This window comes from Schistocerca gregaria, chromosome 4 (assembly GCF_023897955.1).
Source record: "Schistocerca gregaria isolate iqSchGreg1 chromosome 4, iqSchGreg1.2, whole genome shotgun sequence".
NCBI lineage: Eukaryota > Metazoa > Arthropoda > Insecta > Orthoptera > Acrididae > Schistocerca > Schistocerca gregaria.
The window spans coordinates 651932144-651954104 of record NC_064923.1 but is presented as its reverse complement, the minus strand read 5'-3'; the positions used below and the strand labels follow the sequence as shown (position 1 = coordinate 651954104).

The following is a 21961-nucleotide window of genomic DNA, read 5'->3' as shown; positions in this document are numbered from 1 at the left end:
ACCTTTTCTGCTCTTTATTAAACAACCTCAAAGGAACTTCCTTGCAGTTAAAAATGTGTTCCAAACATGGGTTGATGAGTTCTTTGCCTCAAAAAAACATTATCTCTACAATGCTGGAATTAAAAAGGTTCCCCAGCATTGGCAGACTGTTGTAAATAGTGAAGGAAAAAATATTATTAATGACTAAACTGAATGTTATAGGTATCTGTTGTGGTTATTGAACTTACAGAAAAACACTAGGAACTTAAGCACCAACCCAATATTTTGCAATCAAAATCCTATAGTGTTAACTATTTTTTTCCTGTTTCTTCCTCAGGTTACAATGACATCCTTCTGATCCCTGCAGGAGCAACAAACATACGTGTTCATGAACTGAAGGCCTCTAGCAACTACTTAGGTTGGTGGTGTTCTTCCTGTCTTTGTTAGCTGTTTGTTTTACTTTTGTTGGTATACTAAATCAAATACTGTTTCCAGCAATCAGAAATGAAAGTGGCCACTATTATTTAAATGGGAACTGGAGGATTGACTTTCCAAGAAGCCTAAGATTTGCAGGAACAATATTTCACTATGAGAGAGTCCCACATGCATTCTTGGCACCAGAATCCATCTCTGCTCTTGGTCCAACAAGGGAGGCTGTTTATATTGTGGTATGTATTATATCCATCTTGGTACATGAAAAGAAAAAAAGTATACTTTTTTCAAGAAGATTTAATTATTTCCTGAACTAAAATTGACTTTCCTGAACTACAATCGGCTGCAATTCATAATATTTCTTGTGTCTTAAAAATGAAATGACTGATGACAGCATGTAACAAATCAAATATGACAAATCACAAATAAAATTTGTTTTTCGAAGTAAGTACTGTACTCAAACTAATACCTAGCATATGCAGTATCAATCTAAAAGGCTGAGGTAGAAAACTTTACAATATATTCACATAGCATGTCCTATACCATTCATGTCACTGATACATCCCACTCCCCCAGAAACTTCTTGTAATAGGCCAGTTCCAAACATGTGCTATGTGTTTCATTTTAACCCCTTCTCCTACGTTCTCCTGCAGTTCTCCTCTTCATGTGCTGCTTTCCAATTTGCTACTGTTGACATGCAAACTGCCTATCTAGACTTTCACCTTTAATTTTAGTCCTATTTTTGCACTTGCTGCATTTTAGTGACACTCGTCCATTGTTGTTTCCGTTCGGGCGCTAAAGACCACACTGTTGAGCGCCCATAACACCATATCCATCAATCCATCCATCCCCCAGAAACAGGAGCTCCTTCGAAAGACAACTCTGCTGTAATTCCTGCACAGATTTTTATGTGAACATGGCCAGCAAGTTGCTATCTACCTGCATCCACACAAATGGCCCTCATCAAACAGTGTTCACAAGCAAAGTTGACCACCCACTGACATAGTAAGGTGCACAGCATTCAGCCCTGCACAGTGTGCTGCACAGTATTGTGCACTGCACAATATCCTGAACTGCATAAACCAAGCTATCTGTATCATCAGACATTAGGTTTCCTGAAATACACAGGTGGGAATTGTTCTTCAAAGTCATCGTTCACCCTCATAATAATATTCTGTTATTATTAGTCCTTCCGTGCCCTTGTTCCCAGACTATTTCCTGCCCTTCCACCCTATCTCGCAATGTTTTTGTTTCTCTTTATCCATCGATTCAGTGAAATTTATAGGCAATAATTTGAGTTGTTGCCAAGTGCAGCTTCTGGAATAATGCTGTGAGGCCACTTTTATGACAGAGAAACAAAGAAATCTATACAAACTGCACATAAAACATTGTTTCTGAGTATGTGTTCTCTGGTTTGAAGAGGCATGTTAAGATTGACACAGTCTGTGCTCATAAGTGCTGTGTGAAAAGCTCGGTTGTCCATTTCTACAAGCTTCTTCTGACAGGGGTAGAGCCAAGTTTGCTTTGACTTAAAGCTTTATGTTCTTCTCGACAGGAGCAGTAACGTGCAGAAGCTACAGAAGAACGATTCTGCCATCTACTGACAATGTCAGAATAAAATTGTTGAGGCTTTCATGGCCACTTGTTGATAAATTTCCAGGTGACTTCTGCTTCATGTTCTTTGGCCAACATTAGTTTGATAATTTTTCTGATGTTGCATCAGTACCAGTGATTGGCATTGTCAAATCTTTGCCCTTCATTGCTGGCCCACCACAAACAGTGGAAGGTGAAGCTTTGACAATGCCAGCCAAATGTGCTCGCCATCTTCAGGAAATTTATCAAATGATACTGTCCAGAGAACCCGAGACAGAATCCTACAGACAATTTGTCAGTGTTAGAATACATTCTGGACTCAAACTTCCTGCAACCAAGTGTTACAGACTCCCTGCTAGTTAATGCTAATGCCCTGGAAAATGCAAATTAATGCTTAATAAAACCAAATGCTAAAATAATACAGTTATAAATGGTTTGAATACAATTATGCCGTCAAATTAGAAACTAAAAGGCATTATTTCAGTATTGTGAAAGGGATAGTTGCTGCTCACCATATAGCAGAGATGCTAAAGGCACAACAAAAAGACAGTCAGAAAATGGGCTTTTTGCCAACAAGGCCTTCATGGAAAATAGACGCCATACACATACACACGCACTCACGCAAATGCAACTCACATACACATGACCACTATCTCTGGCAACTGAAGCCAGACTGCGAGCAGCAGCGCATTATGGGAGAGGCAACCTGGTGGTGCGGATAAAGAGGAAGCTGAGGCAGGGAGAGGGAGGGACAGCATGGTAGGTGCAGAGGATGGTAAAGTACTGCTTGTGGGAGCATACAGAGATGAGTTGGAGAACAGGTAGGGCAGCTAGGTGCACTCGGGAGGTTAGACAGGTGGGAGGGGAGTGGAACAGAAGACAAGTCAAGTAAAAAGACTGATGGTACGTTGGTGTAATAGAGGGCTGTGTAATGCTGAAATGGGAACAGGGAAGGGGCTAGATGGATAAGGACAATGACTAATGAAGGTTGATGTCAGGAGGATTATGGGCACAAAGGATATATTACAGGGAGAGTTCCCACCTGTGCAGTTCAAAACGTGGTGTTGGTGAGAAGGATCCAGATGGAACAGGCTGTGAATCAATCATTGAAATAGAGAATGTCTTGTTGGATGGCATGCTGAGCAACATGGTGGTCCAGCTGTTTCTTGGCCACAGTTTTTTGTCAGCCATTCATGAGGACAGACAGCTTGTTGGTTGCCATGCCCATGTAGAATACAGCACAGTTCCTGCAGCTTAGCTTGTAGATCACATGGCTGGTTTCGCAGGTAGCCCTGCCTTTGACGGGATAGTTTATGTTTGTGACCAGACTGGAGTAGGTAGTGGTGGCAGGACATATGGGGCAGGTCTTGCATATATGTCTATTATAGGGATATGATCCATTAGGCAAGGGGTTAGGAACAGGCATTGTGTAGAAATGGATGAGGATATAGTGTAGGTCCGGTGGACAGCGAAATACCACTGTGGGAGGGATAGGAAAGATAGTGGGTAGGACATTTCTCATTTCAGGGCATGACATGAGGTAGTTAAAACCCTGGCAGATAACGTAATTCAGTTGCTCCTGTCCTGGGTGGTACTGAGCTGTGAGAGGAATGCTCCTCTGTGGCTGGATGGTGGGACTTCGTGAGGTGGTGGCTGACTTGAAAGGTATGTGGTTGGGAGGGTAATTATGGTCTGTGAAGGCCTCAGTGAGACCCTCGGTATATTTTGAAAAGGGCTACTCATCACTACAGATGTGACAGCCATGGGTGGCAAGGCTATATGGAAGGGACAGCTTGGTATGGAATGGGTGGTAGTTGTTGAAGTTGAGGTATTGCTGGGGGTTGGTCATTTTGAGATGTACTGATGTAGCCATCTTTGAGGTGGAGGTCAGCATCAAGGAAGATGGTTTTTTGGGTTGAGTAGGAACAAGTGAAGTGAATGGGGGAAAGGGTGTTGAGGTTCTGGAGGAATGTGGATAGGTTGTTCTCACCCTTGATCCAGATTGTGACATCAGTGAATCTGAACCAGGTGATGGTTTGGAGTCTTGGTGATTTAGAAGCATTCCTCTAGATGTCTCATGAATAGATCGGGACAGGACGGTGCCATGCGGGTGCCTGTAGCCGAACCCCAGATTTGTTTATAGGCAATGCCTTCAAAGGAGAAGTAATTGTGGGTAAGGATATAGTTGGTCATGGCGACTAGGAAGGAGGTTGTTGGTTTGGAATCTATCAGATGTTGGGAAAGTTAGTGTTAAATAGTTATAAGGCCAAGAGCATGCTATATAAAGGGAGGTGGCTTCAGTAGTGACTCCTTCCAGAATTTTCTACTGTTTGTTTATTTCAATATCTGTAGATTTCAGAACTTTAGGGATATCGGTACAGAACAAAAAGCCAACATACAATGTGTTGAGCACCTGTTTTCAAAAGAACGGTGTTGTGTTTATGTTTATGTTCATCACGTTTGTGTAATATAGTTCTGTCCAAACCATGTTGTAATTCATTGTGAGGTGAGATAATTAAAACACTACAACTGTGTACAAAGTGTTTTCTTTGTGTCTAAATTCAGTTGACTGTGAAAGTTACAAACATGAACAAAGTAAGTGAATTATTAAAAATACCATTTAGCAACAGGTTTTGGATTCTAAGTGGTGGTGGGAGAGAGTTTTTGAGGTTGGGGTAAATGTAGTAGGCCTGCGATACAGGGTTTGTCAGCTATGAGGGGATGTGCGGGAGGTTTGGAGGTAGTTGTAGAGGTGGTGGATAATTGTAGTCCAAGGTGGGAATAGGAAGTGAACAGGGTGGAGAGTTTTTTGAGGTGTCGTTGTGCCTGTTGCTGTAATTTCTGGTTTTGACTACCTTTCATCGTGCCATGAAATGAGGAATGTCGTACCCACCATCCTTCCCATCACTCCCACAGTGGTATTTTATCATCCACTGAACCTACATAATATCTTCATCCATACCTACACAACCAGTGCTCCCAACCCCTTGCCTCATTATATACCTGTAATAGAGCTAGATGCAAGATGTGTGCCATACATCCTCCCATCACTACCCACTCCAATCCAACCACAAAAATTACCTAACCCATCAAAGGCAGGGCTACCTGTAAAACCAGTCATTTGATCTACAAGCTAAACAGCAGTCACTGTGCTGCATTCTACATAGGCATGACAACCAACAAGCTGTCTGTCCTCATGAATGGCCACCGAAAAACTGTGGTCAAGAAACAACTGGATCTGCGCTCTGTCTAACCTCCTGACTCCACCTAGGTGCCCTACTCATCCTCGACCTTGTCCCTGTATGCTCCCACAAGCAGCACTGTACCGTCCCCCACCTCTACCCATCTATCCACCCCCCTGCTCACTCCAGCCTCCTCCTTACCCCCACCATGGGGCTGCCTCTCCCGTCATGCGCTATTGCTTGCAGTATGCTTTCAGTTACCCGAGACTGTGAGCATGTTTGTGTGAGTTGCATTTGCATGAATGTGTGTGTGTATGTTGTCTATTTTTGATGAAGGCCCTGTTGGCCAAAAGCTCACATTTCAATAGTCTTTCTGTTGCGCCTGTCAGCAACTCAGCATCTCTGCTATATTTTGAGCAAACAACTATCCTTTTCATAATATTGTTACATTCCATCCTGGATTTTCCACTGTTTGATTATTTCAATATTTGTATATTTCACAACAGGGTTATTGGTACAGGACAAAAAACTAACATATTAACCATATGTTGAGTACCTGCTTTCAAAACAACAATGTAGTATTTCTATTTATCTTCATCACATTTCTGCACTACAGTTGTGTCCAAAGACATTGTGGTTCATTGTGAGGTCGGGTAATGAAAACCGTACAGCTATGTGCAGAATGTTTTCTGTATGTCTCAATTAAGTTGACTGTGAATATTAAAACATGAACAAAGTAAGTGAATTATTAAAAACACTATTTAGTGACAGGAGGCTCAGTGAGAAAATTCAGATAAAACACTAGGTAGGCCGATCTGCAGCAGCGAACAAAAAAATTGGCATCGTAAGATCAGTCAGGATTTTTACCATAAGAACAAATGGATTTGTGCTGGTGAAGAAGGCAATGGTGTTTTTGGCTTTCCTTGTGTGTATTATGGGGAGATGTTAATTGGTGTAAGACTGGAATAACATCAAGGTCCTAGATTCATTTAACGTTTCAGGAAATAGAGTTAACTACATTATATAATTATTGTAGTTTTCTTTTTCATGTTTTGTATGCGTGGTTTGAATAGGGGGGCGTTGTTTTTGATACTTGCGTTGTTTATGTGGAAACTGTAACACAGTGCAGTGTCAGTGTGCAATGTGGTTGACGGGAGCAAAGCGTTAACGATATTTTATGGGCGTTCAAATGATCCTTTTCTCCTCCTAAGGTAAGTCTTTCCGCTCCCGTGACTGGAATGACTCCTTACCCTCTCCCTTAAAACCCACATCCTTTCGTCTTTCCCTCTCCTTCCGTCTTTTCTGATGAAGCAACGGTTTGTTGCGAAAGCTTGAATTTTGTGTGTATGTTTGTGTTTGTTTGTGTGTGTATCGACCTGCCAGCACTTTTGTTTGGTAAATCACATCATCGTTATAAGCAGTGAAGAATTGCATGGTTGATGTGTGTGTGTGAGAGAGAAAGATTTTTTAGGTTGGTAATATGTTTTATTTCCCATGCAGATATGAAAGAAGAAAAGAAACCTCTCTCTCTCTCTCTCTCTCTCTCTCTCTCTCTCTCTCTCTCTCTCTCTCTCTCTCTCTCTCTCTCTCTCACACACACACACACACACACACACACACACACACGTGCAAAATTATATAATTATACAAATATTTCCTACATGTTCTCCAGGAATATATGAAATTCTTACCGTACATAAGAAGAGTGCCATTGTAACAAGTTGTTCCCACTGTCCCTCCTGCTCCTCTCGCCCCCCCCCCCCCTCCCCCAACCCCCACCCCTACCACCACCCCATCCCCACACCCCTCCACCTCAGTGTAATGCCTCAGTGGCCACTGTTTACCAAAGTGATACATTTTGAAGAGGAAAAGATATACTTTACAAAAGTTTGTGTTGAATGCATTGATAAAAGTTAGTTTAAGATATGTGTGGGCTTTTGTTTACAAAGTAAGCCTTACTGTTAGTAACTAAGATGATCATGTTGGGAACTGCTATTGTGGAGAATTCTGAAATATGATAACTGACAATTTTTCACATCCTTTTCACACAGTCATCTTCTCTAGCAAAGGTTTTATGGGCTAATGCAGGAAGTATTTCTAATTTTGATTATTAATCTGTAACATTTGGTGATGTTGCTTGTTTGGAGCGAATGTTATTTTAGTGTGAAACTTGTTTTGTGTTTATTTCACATTTTTTAAATGAAGGTTATTGAACACAATTATTTTTGTGAATCGTACAAGTAGAATGACATATTGCTTTCTTTTTAAAATATATTTTTTTTCTTATAGCTTTTGTACCAAGGAACTAACCCTGGAATACATTATGAATACAGTATTCCTAAAGGAGTTTCACAACCTACAGATCCAGACACCTACACATGGATCCCTGGAGAATTCTCAGACTGTACTGTGACATGTGGTGGAGGTAAAGCAAAAATAAATTTTTATTTATCTCCTATCAGTCCTTACAGTTGCATCTGTATATTTAATCCAGAAATCATACACATAACTCAGAAATCAGTCTCGTTATTATATGATGTCCTCCCAGGTCTATTGGTAAATAAAGTGTAAGAGAAAAGTGTCTTTATAAACTCTAATACAGTTCCTAGTTTAGAAAGTGTACACAGATCTTTATTTATTTAACAAGTTTCTGGAACACTGTGAAATGTGATGCTAAGAGCATGTTAATAATGAGTACTTTTTGTGATCCTGAAATTCAGTATTACTACATCCAAGAAGGGGTTATGCAGCTGAAGAACAACAAAAAATGGAAGATGTGAGTATTCAACACAGTTTATTCCTCTACAGACAAAGACAGAAAACAGAATTGTACAAAATTCAGTGACTGGACCTGCACTGCCACTGGGACATTGATAGTGAAATCCGTGGAAGACAGTGGTGATCAGAGTGCTGAGTAGAAGAAAACTCAGAATAGTTCAGTTCGTAGCAGAGCTGAAATCCAGATGAGAGTGATCAAAACGCTTGACATTATGGCAACAGCTGTAGCTTAGTCCAGGATGAGACTGCCTGGGTGTGGTGCTGTGTGTACTTATGAATCCCTGGCGGCATACGAATATACCCACTGTCAGTGAACTTGTGGTAGTGTGACACAGCATGATTGGATCAATGCCAATGTGAGCTATTTTATCAGGGAATGCAGCTCAGTGTTGCTACGATACATCATCTTCCCTCCTAGAAACCCATTTGATTTGACAAAGCAGCTCTGTAATACTCGTGTGTTGATTGAACATGCCAGTAACAAATACAGCAATCTGAATTAACTTCAATGTCTTCCTTTAATCTGACCTGGTATGGATCCCAAAAACTCGAGTAGTACTCAAGAATAGGTCACACTAGCATCCTATATACAGTCTCCTTTTAGATGAGGTGCACTGTCCTAATAGTCTCCCAATAAATGTAAGTTACCATTTGCATCCCCTACTACTGGCCTTACTTGGTCATTCCATTTCATGTCGCTTTTCAACGTTTTGCCTAGATATTTAATTGTCGTGACTGTGTCGAGCAGTGTACTACCAATATTGTATTTGAACACTACAGGGTTGTTTTTCCTACTCATAGCATTAACTTACATTAGCCTACATTTAGAGCTGCCATTCGTCACACTAAATTACAAATTGTGTCTGTCATCCTGTATCCTTCTACAGTTACTTTTATTTACACTACATCATCATCATCAAACAGTTGCAGATTGCTGTTCATCCTATCCACCAGGTTATGTGGGTATATAATTGCACTACAAACCAGTCTGGAGTAATTAACTGTCAAGTGTTAATGCAGCGAATTGACATCTTAGGGTGAGAGGTGCTGTCAGCCTGATGACTAGTTATATGGAGTAAGAAGGTATACTGAGAGCGCAAGGGCAGTCTCAGTCCACAGATGCTGTGAGATACACCAGCCAGAGTCTCTAAAGCCAAGATGGGACATACAACAGCAGCAGGGCTTCCAGAAAAGCTGACCAGATGAGAAAACCAGGCTGAATGAAATCACTATTGTCTGATCGCTATGTCCAAGAATTCCAGCTTATTATGATTTCCAGACTAAAATTCTGTCATGAGGAAAGCACTATACTCTCATAAATACCACTCAGAACAGACCACTCTCTCAGATGTTCTCAAGTTATTGCCGAGACAATAGTGTTCTACTGTGTACATGATTGTATTTGTCCATTTTTGTTAATCTTACATTCTCTTAAAGCATTTTGGCCATATATTTTGAGCGTTAATAAGATGTTCTATGATACATTAGAGAAGTCTGCACTTCATATTTGAAAGAATTACTTTTTGTGAGACTGCGCATGATAGTCTCAGGTGTTGGAGTGGTTGAATACACGAATTTAATACATGAATTCATAAATTTAATGTAAAATCTTGAAAAATCTAATTCGTAAATTTGAATTTCAGGTTTCCAGGTGCGAAATGTATCATGTATCAGACGGAAAGATGGACTAGTTGTTCCTAATGATCTCTGCGATCCTTCATTAGAACCCAGAAGGAATGAATCCTGTGGTACAGATCCTTGCTTGCCTGATTGGTCTGTTGGTGACTGGGGCAGCTGTAGTGCTACTTGTGGTGGGGGAGTGCAGACAAGGCCAGTTTATTGTGAAAGAATAGTTAGCAACAACCTCCCATCTATAGTAGATGAGGAGCAATGTCTGGAAGTATTGGGTCCAAAACCTCTCACGTCACAACCGTGCAATCAGGATGTTGTGTGCCCAACATGGCATGTTGGCCCTTGGAGACCTGTAAGTACCATAAAAATTTCAGTTGTAAGGTAAAAATAAAAATCAAATGAATATTATTGTTAGTTTGTATATTAATTGGAGTACTGTCATGGGCTGTGTCAGCATTGCTTCAGATACATGTTGACTTACCTACATTTAATAATGAAAGATTGTTATTGTAACCTGTGTCCACAATGATTTTTTATCCTGCACATTTCATATAAACTAGTATTCAGAAGGCAGAGATCTAAATGTACATTTAGATGTAAAGTAATTAGACAGTAATTATAAGCAGCTGTGAACAGAAATAGTCCATAACCTGGATTAGTGCAAATGGAATACATAAGGCATTTGTATAATAAAATAATACTTTTAATATTAATTAGTTTCAAGTGTTATAAATTATACACTCTGGAAGTTCTTGTTTGACATTTCAGTGTTGGTTGTTCAACACATGCTCATGTGATGGAAATAATGCATTGTTGCCAATTTTGCTCAGCCAAATAATAACGTAAAGATGTTTCTTGAGATTGTACAACAGATTTTTTTTGTCATTCATTTGTGTCCAGTAGCTAGCTGTGTATGCTTCACTTATATTTATTTACCAGCTTCCTGCTATTAATGTTGCTGTTTATTGTCATCGTAAAGAATGCTACAGTGTGAGGTGTCTCTTGGACTTCTCAATGAATATAACAGTAGTAATTTATTTTCATTGTTGTGCATGTAGTTGCTACAGATTTTGACCATGCATTACAGTATTGCCGTAGTTAGTGTATACAATTTGGCATGTGGTGGTTAAACTTTGTATATTAAACTGCTCAAGACAGTTTTGCACCACCTTTATGACTCTCAGAGTTTGTTTTCTTGACAGAAACCAGAATACTCATTTGACCACAGAAAACTGAACACAGGGTGAGTCACTAACTATTGCCACCAAGAGTAACTCCGGAAGTATGATCAGAGGTGTAAGTTTGAGGGATAAAAATTGCATGGGATAATGGCGGGCCATAATATGACGTAGGTCTTTTGTTGCTAGTTGGGGTCACTTCAGAGGTATGAAGGTCAACTTTATTTTCTTAAATGGGATGCTGTAGTTTGTTACTTATTTTCTGATAGTGGCTACCAAGACGAATCCAATGATGTGTAACACTAAGGTCTTTGAAGGTCAACGAAGGTCACAAAGGTTGCATGAACATCCATTCACAGAAGGTGTTCGAAGTGATGACCATTGGTGTCAATGTAGTGCTACAAACTTCTTATCATGGATTGAGTGGTGTTCCTTATCAATATAGGCACTTATTGAAGCACATGCTCTGACAATTCTCTCTTGCATATCTTCAGGGGTAGTTGGGATGTCTTTTTAAACAGTGTGTTTTACGAATCCCCACAAGAAAAAATTCAGAGGCATCAAATCTGGCGAACGAGCTGGGCATGACACATCTCCTCCAAGTCGAATCCAATGATTTGGGAATTGTCTCTACAACTCATTTCTAGCCATCAGCGAAAAATGTGCCAGACACCCATCGTGTTGATACCACATTCTGTTCCTTCTACATCTACATCTACATCCATACTCCGCAAGCCACCTGACAGTGTGTGGCGGAGGGTACCCTGAGTACCTCTATCGGTTCTCCCTTCTATTCCAGTCTCGTATTGTACGTGGAAAAAAGGATTGTCGGTATGCTTCTGTGTGGGCTCTAATCTCTCTGATTTTATCCTCATGGTCTCTTCGCGAGATATACGTAGGAGGGAGCAATATACTGCTTGATACTTCGGTGAAGGTATGTTCTCGAAACTTTAACAATAGCCCGTACCGAGCTACTGAGCGTCTCTCCTGCAGAGTCTTCCACTGGAGTTTATCTATCATCTCCGTAACGCTTTCGCGATTACTAAATGATCCTGTAACGAAGCGCGCTGCTCTCCGTTGGATCTTCTCTATCTCTTCTATCAACCCTATCTAATGCGGATCCCACACTGCTGAGCAGTATTCAAGCAGTGGGCGCACAAGCATAGTGTAACCTACTTCCTTTGTTGTCGGATTGCATTTCCTTAGGATTCTTCCAATGAATCTCAGTCTGGCATCTGCTTTACCGACGGTCAACTTTATATGTTCATTCCATTTTAAATCACTCCTAATGCGTACTCCCAGATAATTTATGGAATTAACTGCTTCCAGTTTCTGACCTGCTATTTTGTAGCTAAATGATAAGGGACCTATCTTTCTATGTATTCGCATCACATTACACTTGTCTACATTGAGATTCAATTGCCATTCCGTGCACCATGCGTCAATTCGCTGCAGATCCACCTGCATTTCAGTACAATTTTCCACACGGCATCTACCTGTGAACCCGTGTCTAAGGCCCTCTGAGTCTCGTGGACGAATAGCGCGAGCTGGGTTTCACACGACCATCTTTTTCGAAACCCATGCTGATTCCTACAGAGCAGATTTCTAGTCTCCAGAAAAGTCATTATACTCGAACATAATACGTGTTCCAAAATTCTACAACTGATCGACGTTAGAGATATAGGTCTATAGTTCTGCACATCTGTTCGACGTCCCTTCTTGAAAACTGGGATGACCTGTGCCCTTTTCCAATCCTTTGGAACGCTACGCTCTTCTAGAGACCTACGGTACACCGCTGCAAGAAGGGGGGCAAGTTCCTTCGCGTACTCTGTGTAAAATAGAACTGGTATCCCATCAGGACCAGCGGCCTTTCCTCTTTTGAGCGATTTTAATTGTTTCTCTATCCCTCTGTCGTCTATTTCGATATCTACCATTTTGTCAACTGTGCGACAATCTAGAGAAGGAACCACACTGCAGTCTTCCGCTGTGAAACAGCTTTGGAAGAAGACATTTAGTATTTTAGTCTGTCATCCTCTGTTTCAGTACCATTTTGGTCACAGAGTGTCTGGACATTTTGTTTTGATCCACCTACCGCTTTGACATAGGACCAAAATTTCTTAGGATTTTCTGCCAAGTCAGTACATAGAACTTTACTTTCGAATTCATTGAAAGCCTCTCGCATAGCCCTCCTCACACTACATTTCACTTCGCGTATTTTTTGTTTGTCTGCAAGGCTTTGGCTATGTTTATGTTTGCTGTGAAGTTCCCTTTGCTTCCGCAGCAGTTTTCTAACTCGGTTGTTGTACCACGGTGGCTCTTTCCCATCTCTTACGATCTTGCTTGGCACATACTCATCTAACGCATATTGTACAATGGTTTTGAACTTTGTCCACTGATCCTCAACACTATCTGTGCTTGAGACAAAACTTTGTCCACTGATCCTCAACACTATCTGTGCTTGAGACAAAACTTTTGTGTTGAGTCGTCAGTTACTCTGTAATCTGCTTTTCGTCACTTTTGCTAAACAGAAAAATCTTCCTACCTTTTTTAATATTTCTATTTACGGCTGAAATCATCGATGCAGTAACCGCTTTATGATCGCTGATTCCCTGTTCTGCATTAACTGATTCAAATAGTTCGGGTCTGTGTGTCACCAGAAGGTCTAATATGTTATCGCCACGAGTCGGTTCTCTGTTTAACTGCTCAAGGTAGTTTTAAGATAAAGCACTTAAAAATATTTCACTGGATTCTTTGTCCCTGCCACCCGTTATGAACGTTTGAGTCTCCCAGTCTATATCCGGCAAATTAAAATCTCCACCCAGAACTATAACATGGTGGGGAATCTACTCGAAATATTTTCCAAATTATTCTTCAGGTGCTGAGCCACAACCGCTGCTGAGCCCGGGGGCCTATAGATACATCCAATTACCATGTCTGAGCCTGCTTTAACCGTGACCTTCACCCAAATCATTTCACAATTCGAATCTCCGTCAATTTCCTTCGATACTATTGCACTTCTTATCGCTATAAACACGCCTCCCCCTTCACTGTCCAGCCTGTCTCTGCGATATACATTCCAATCTGAGTTTAGGATTTCATTACTGTTTACATGTGGTTTCAGCCAACTTTCTGTCCCTAGTACTATATGGGCGTTGTGACCGTTTATTAATGAGAGCAGTTCTGGGACCTTTCTATAGACGCTCCTGCAGTTTACTATTAGCACATTAATATTGTTATTCCCTGTTGCATTTTGCCTGCTCCTGCCTTGCCGCGTCTCAGGAGGCGTCTTGTCGGGCCTAGGGAGGGAATTCTCTAACCTAAAAAAACCCCATGTGCACTCCACACGTACTCCGCTACCCTCGTAGCCGCTTCCGGCGTGTAGTGCACGCCTGACCTATTCAGGGGCACCCTACATTTCTCCACCCGATAGCGGAGGTCGAGAAATTTGCACCCCAGCTCTCCGCGGAATCGTCTGAGCCTCTGGTTTAAGCCTTCCACTCGGCTCCAAACCAGAGGACCGCGATCGGTTCTGGGAACGATACTACAAATAGTTAGCTCTGATTCCACCCCGCGAGTAAGGCTTTCCGCCTTCACCAACTCCGCCAACCGCCTGTACGAACTGAGGATGACCTCTGAACCCAGACGGCAGGAGTCATTGGTGCCGACATGAGCAACAATTTGCAGTTGGGTGCACCCAGTGCTCTCTATCGCCGCCGGTAGGGCCTCCTCCACATCTCGGATGAGACCCCCCCGGCAAGCAGACAGAGTGAACACTGGCCTTCTTCCCCGACCTTTCCGCTATTTCCCTAAGGGGCTCCATCACCCGCCTAACGTTGGAGCTCCCAATAACTAATAAACCCCTTCCCCCCCGTGTGCCTGCTCAGACCTTGCTGAAGGAGCAGCCACATGTCCAGTCACAGGCAGAGCGGGCGATGCCACACGGCCAGCCTCCACATTGACCCTCCGCCTCGTGCGCCGCGAACTCCACTGAACCCGCCACTCCCCTTGGGGAGAGGGTGGCCCAACAACGCCCGGTACCCGCGAAGATGTCTCGACAGCAGGGACAGTGGGTGAAGCATGTAACACCTGGGGTGTACCTTGCGACCCACCAGACTCCCCACTGCCGCTACACTCCGAGGCAGCAGCCTGAAGACAGCTGACCGCGGCCATCAACACGCTCAGCTGTTCGCGAACAGTGGCCAGCTCCTCCTGCGTCCGTACACAGCAGTCACACATCCTATCCTTGTTCCTAAAGATATTTCTTCCAATAACAGACCTAATTTTTCTTGCAGGGATGTGGTGTAATTCCTACCATTGAGATTTCCTTCTATGAAATAGGGGTCTATAATTCTGTCCTCCAGATTCCCATACCATACATTCACTGACCGTGGTTTTTGGTATGCAACTTGCCACAGCCAACATGGATTTTCAGTTGTCCAATAATGCATTTATGTAAACAAACATTTCCATGTTTCATGAATATAGCCTCATCAGTAAATCAAATCAAATTAATAAATGTGTTATCCCTCTAAATCTGAAGTTGATCCCATCAGCAGAATTCAATGCGACACATACAATCCATACCAATTAATTCTTGGTCGAGATGGGTATGGTAAGGATGATATTTATAGTGATGCGGAACATGAACAACAGTACTCTGGCTCATGCCAGATTCCCTTGTGATTTGACACAAACTAACACAAGGATCTCGAACCACAGTGGCGAGAGTACCAATTTCCATTTCCTTGTTAGTAACTTGTCTTTGCCAAATATGTTTCCAATGTGTTAAAGATCCAGTTGTTCTCAATTAGTCATACATATATTTAAATGTATGATGTGTAGGGTGAGTATTTTGAGGATATCTTTCAGCATATAAGTCTCTAGTTCTCACTGAATTTCGTTGGCATTCTCCATAAATGAGAAGCATATCGACTTGTTCTTCGAAGGAATAAATCATTCACATTCACTTGATTTGATGATACTAGTCTTATTGTTACTACTAGTGTTGTATTGTGAAACTGTTGAATGGTGTTTACATGTCAATGGCACATTAGATGGATATGCTGTAATCGGTGCATATTTACTATTTTCACGATAAACGAGAGAGAATTATCAGAGCATGTGCTTCGATAAGTGCTGAAGTGATAAGGAATACCACTCAATCCATGATAACACATCATTGGATTCGTCTCAATAGCCACTATCAGAAAATAAGTACCGAACTATAGCATCCCATTTAAGAAGACAAAGTTGACCTTCATATCTCTGACACAACCCCACCTAGCAACAAAATACCAATTGCATGTTATGGCCCCCATTGTCACAGGCAACATTTGTCCCACAAACTTTTCAGATAATATCATACTTTCAGAGTTATTCTAGATGGCAATAGTTAGTGACTCACCCTGTATAACTTAGTTTGTATTTTCTGTACAGTTCAGTAGAGAGTGTTGTGTCTCCAGTCATGAACAGGACAGTACAGCTTGTGTGCAGTGTTGAGTCTGTCAGCATGCCTCGGTAATTTCAATCTAAATTTGTGCACACATTGTTACTTTATAGTGACAAGGGATATCAGCATGTGAAGTTGTCGTTTGAACTTTTGTAGCCCTTAGTAATATCATTTGAATATTTAACTGCTGTTGAGAAACATGGAACTTTTAATATCTGTCTTGTAGTGGTCATCCACAGTCAAAAATACTAGCTGTTGACCACTACTTACATGTTAAAGCACCATAGGTACTCAAAGAAGAATGAAGCAAAACTGTGCGCTGCTGTTATGGAGGCAACTGGGAGGTTTTGTCAGTTCAGACCGTATTCACCTGTCTGCACATGATGAATTTGGCCCCTGAGTATCCACTGCAAGTAACAGAACAAACCCACTAGTACTGTGATACATGAATAAGATAGTAAAAATGGAGCCTGTGTCATTGGTTTCTGGTTGTCTTCAAAGGTGTGTGCAGGATTTATCAAACACCTAAATGTTCTCAGAGAAGTGTGTGTAGACAGACAGAAGTTAGTGTACATCTCAGGCATACAATCGCATTGCTTCAGAAAGTAATTGTGTCACTCAGTATTAGTACAGATGTTTGGCACCTCTCAACTTTATCAATGGTAATTTGAGAACAGTGCAGTAGTGGAACAGAATCCTGAAATCTATTGTCGAGCCCTAAATCCAACATTTTGGCAATGGCTTCGTTTTTCAAAATGATGATGCATGAGCACACTGTGCCCAAATCATAAACACCTTCCCCCAGAAGTCAGGAATCGATCAAATGGTATGGCCCTTAGTATGATGCTGGCATGAATGGGGTTAGTTGTGAGTGAGACCACTTGAAACTTCAGAAGAACTGCCATCAAAGTGTGGGAAAAGCTTGAGCAGTAACCTGCTGGCCACATTGTATATAGCATGCTAATGAGTGTCTGAGAATATAATACTGAATGGTAATCAGCAGCAGCTTTTGATTTCACAGAGGTGCAAAGATGAACGCTTTCAAAGAGATTGACTTTCAGTTACCATTTTGTTTTGTTCTGTTTTTATTACACAGTAAGGCTTTTTTTCTTTCTTTTTTTTTTCATAAGGCTTGTACTTTTATTCTCTGACTCCTTAAAATCAAAACTCGCACATTTTCATAAGTATATACATGGTGCAGAACCTTTTTGAGCAGTTTACTTATGTATTTCCTAGCATAATACATATAATTAGTAGGAATAAAGCTGGAAACCATGCTCTGAACTAAAAATGTCAGTTGAGGGGACATTGCTTTTCTTCACCTTTAAAATAAAGGAGATAGCAATAATGGCAAGTCTATAAAATGCCAAGCTTTTTGAGGGAGCAGAGAATAGGGAAGTATGTTAAAAATATAAAAATTAATGAATAAGAAAGCAATAAATCACCTGATCACAAGATATGGAGAGATGTAAGAAAATGGAAACAATTTAAATTGTCATGTGTGTTAATGAAATGATACTGGAGAGACAGTTTACGCATCAACAGAAGTCGACTAGAAACAACAGTCACTGCTCATGTATAATATTTTATCTTATTATGAATCGACTCATAGATCAGAAATGTTTATCTATTTGGCTATTAATGTCTGTCAGTGATTACACAAAATACAGAAGCCAATGTGACATTTTCATATCAAGTAAATGCAGTATACTTCACAGTTCGTGTCATAACATATTTTGTCTATGCAGTCATATTAATTAATCATTCAAGCTTCATCACTAAATTACAAATTTTGAGCACCAAGGTTCATCATTACGCCATAATTGTTGACACTTTAAGGAAACAAAGTGTGCTGCCTTGCTATGACAAGTGGTGTGCCTGTATTCTGGCATGGTAGGCATTGATGCTATACGTAAGAGGACATAACTTCAATATATATATATATATATATGATGATAAATAAAATAGAAAGAAACTTCCACATGGGAAAAATATATTAAAAACAAAGATTCCAAGACTTACCAAGCGGGAAAGCGCCGGCAGACAGGCACATGAACAAAACACACAAACACACACACAGAATTGCTAGCTTTCGCAACCGATGGTTGCTTCTTCAGGAAGGAGAGGGAAAGTCGAAAGGATGTGGGTTTTAAGGGAGAGGGTAAGGAGTCATTCCAATCCCGGGAGCGGAAAGACTTCCCTTAGGGGAAAAAAAGGACAGATGTACACTCGCGCGCACACACACACACACACACACACACACACACACACACACACATATCCGCACATACAGACACAAGCAGACATATTTGCTTGTCTGTGACATATGTGCGGATGGATGTGTGTGTGTGTGTGTGTGTGTGTGTGTGTGTGCGAGTGTACATCTGTCCTTTTTTTCCCCTAAGGGAAGTCTTTCCGCTCCCGGGATTGGAATGACTCCTTACCCTCTCCCTTAAAACCCACATCCTTTCGTCTTTCCCTCTCCTTCCTGAAGAAGCAACCATCGGTTGCGAAAGCTAGTAATTCTGTGTGTGTGTTTGTGTGTTTTGTTCGTTGTGCCTGTCTGCCGGCGCTTTCCCACTTGGTAAGTCTTGGAATGCCGCGCGCAGCGCGAGCGCGAGCGAGCATATACCTATCCTTCCCCCCCCCCCCCCCCCCCCCCCCCCCCCCCCCCCCCCCCCTCCTAAGGTAAGTCTTTCCACTCCCGGGATTGGAATGACTCCTTACCCTCTCCCTTAAAACCCACATCCTTTCATCTTTCCTTTTCCTTCCCTCTTTCCTGACGAAGCAGCCTCCGGTTGCGAAAGCTCAAATTCTGTGTGTGTGTTTGTGTTTTATTCATTGTGCCTATCTACCGGCGGGAAAGCGCCGGTAGATAGGCACAATGAATAAAACACACAAACACACACAGATGTGTGGCCTTCCAGATCCCTTGAACTAAATCCATGTTACTGTGGTTGTGGGTATATTTGAAAGGCTGTGTCTATCAGGGTTGTATTAAGACTATTTGTGATCTAAAGGATAGCATACATTGACATGTCACTCTGATTGTACTAGATATGCTGTAAGCAACTGTTGGACACAGCATGTTGTTGAGTTGGGAGACTATATTGAACACATGTTGTAACTTTTGACTCTATCCTAATAAATGTACCAGAACCACCATTATCATGTGTTGATTGTTGCTCCCCTTTTCATGCATCCTGTCGTGTATACAGCTCACACTGTAGCACTCAACAAGGAAGAAGATTTTATTAAAAATAATACTCATAATACACAGCATTGTTGTACAATGATGTGCATTTAAAACAAAATCTGCAGCTCATTAACAAAGCAGAATAAAAAACCTTCTTTCAAGCGCATACACTGCCTCTGCAGAATCCATCCACAAAACATGATCAGACAAACTGCCTCACAATCATAGGCAAAAAGATCAACAAATGTTAAGGGACATAATCAGCACTATTTGTCTCCCATCATCTATTTGTGAGCTACAGTTAACACAATTTGTAACGAAGGAAGCTTTATTAAAAAATAATACTAATTATGTTACAAAAGATATACAACATCATTATACAATGCAGTTGAATCATTAAACAACATGTCTGTATAATGAAATTTTCTTTCTGCAGGGAAGTGTGCACTGAAACTTCCTGACAGATTAAAACTGTGCACCGGATCAAGACTTGAACTCAGGATCTGTGCCTTTCGGAGGCAAGAGCTCTACTGACTGAGCTACCCAAGATCAATTCACTACCCATCCTCACGGCTTTACTTCCAATCTTTCCTCATCTCCAAGCTTCAAACTTCACAGAGGCTCTCTTGCATAATATGCAGGACTACTACTCCATGAAGAAAGGATATTGCAGAGATGAGCTTAGCCACAGCTTGGCGATTGTCTCCACAAAGAGATTTTCACTCTGTAGTGGAGTGTGTGCTGATGTCTTGCATCCTGGTAGATTAAACACTGTTCCAGACTGAAACTTGAACTCAACACCTTTGTCTTTCATGGGCAAGTGCACTACTGAGTGAGCTACCCAAACACAACCCAAAACTCATCCTCTCACCTTTACTTCCCTGCAAATGTCTCAAGTTCAAGACCTTGTCCAGCACACAGTTTTAATCTGCCAGGAAAATCATATCCGTGCACAGTCTGCTGCAGAGTGAAAAATCCTTCTGGAAAGGCCCCCCAGGTGTGGCTAAGCCATGTCTCATTAATATCCTTTTTTCCAGAAGTGACAGTCCTGTCAAGTTTTGCAGGAGAGCTTCTGTGTAGTGTGGAAGGTAGGAGATGAGGTACTGGCAGAAGTAGAGATGTGAGGATAGGTAATGTCATGTTTGCGTAGCTCAGTCAATAGAGCACTTGCCTGTGAAAGGCAGAGGTCCCGAATTTGAGTCTCAGTACAGCACACAGTTCAACAGGTCTGTAGCTCACCAATAAAGGAAAACAAAGATTTTTTTAATGAACAAGCTATGCCTACACAATCCACACACCAATCTGGAGCACATAAGGTGGCTCACAGTTACATGCTATAAATTATATGAAACATAATTGTTTTGTGACATACTCAGTGTATTTATTACACACACCATGTATTCATATGAGCTACAAATGAACCAATGAGTTGTACTGAGGAAAGAGACTTTGTTAAAAATATAACACTAATTATGTTACAAAATTAACAGTCTAATTATACAATGGAATTGGTAACAAAAATAACAGATCTGGAGTTTACCAGTGATGTAGAACACAGATTTTTAGTGGACCGGTTGTCCCACACAATCCACACCAGCAATTGGGAACACATGAGACGTGCTTATAGTAATGTACAATGAAACGGAAAAATAACTGCCACTTGACATAGTTGTTGTTGTTGTTGGTCTGATGAAGCTCTCCATGCTACCCTATCCTGTGCAAGCTTCACCTTGATGTACCTACTGCGCCCCACATGATTCTGAATCTGCTCAGTGTATTGACCTCTTGATCTCCCTCTACGATTTTTATCCTCCATGCTGCCCTCCAATACTAAATTGGTGCCTCAGAACATGTCCTATCAACAGATCCCTTCTTCTAGTCAAGTTGTGCCACAAATTCCTCTTCTCCCCAGTTCTGCTCAGTACCTCCTCATTAGTCAGTGCTAATATATATAATGCCCAGTTGTATGTGCCACAGATGCAACTCTTTGATTCTAAATTGAGGCTTGAGAAATAACTGATATAAGTGCATAAACTGCCCCCAACCAAGAATCAGTCAGAACTTCAGTATATATGTAGTCTGTATACAGGAACTGTTAAATATGTGGAGACATAAAACACACACACACACACACACACACACACACACACACACACACACACACACAAGTAACACGTTAGAATGATATATACAGGGTGAAGAAAAATCCACACACTCGGCCTTCGCAGTGTGGTTCCTCACATACTAACAATACAACAATGTCTTTTGCAAAATTTTGTCTTGTGTGTATTTCCAGTGGTAAATGGAAGTCAAAGATTGCCAATCTGGCAACACTAAAATCGCATGTACGGTAACTGCTACTCTGTCAGCATATAGGTGCAGTTGGTGCAGTGGATAATGTTTTGGGTTAGCAAGAGAGAGGTGGAGGGTTCGATTCTGGATCAAGGCAAATTTGTTTTTATTTGCTAAATGTAGTCTGCATGGTATGGTATCTGGTGTATTAACTGTCATACAGTGATTAAGGTGGCTCTTGTACAAAACA

General features: G+C 41.3%; 1 protein-coding gene across 1 annotated transcript in view; it reads left to right on the top strand.

The window, feature by feature from the left end:
- LOC126267391 (papilin) overlaps positions 1-21961 on the top strand; it is a 1111154-nt gene that overhangs the window by 890338 nt on the left and 198855 nt on the right. The window contains exons 8-11 of the mRNA XM_049972582.1: positions 317-397; positions 475-647; positions 7476-7611; positions 9608-9948. Of these exons, the coding sequence (XP_049828539.1) occupies positions 317-397; positions 475-647; positions 7476-7611; positions 9608-9948 (731 nt within the window). The remainder of the gene's footprint in view (positions 1-316; positions 398-474; positions 648-7475; positions 7612-9607; positions 9949-21961) is intronic.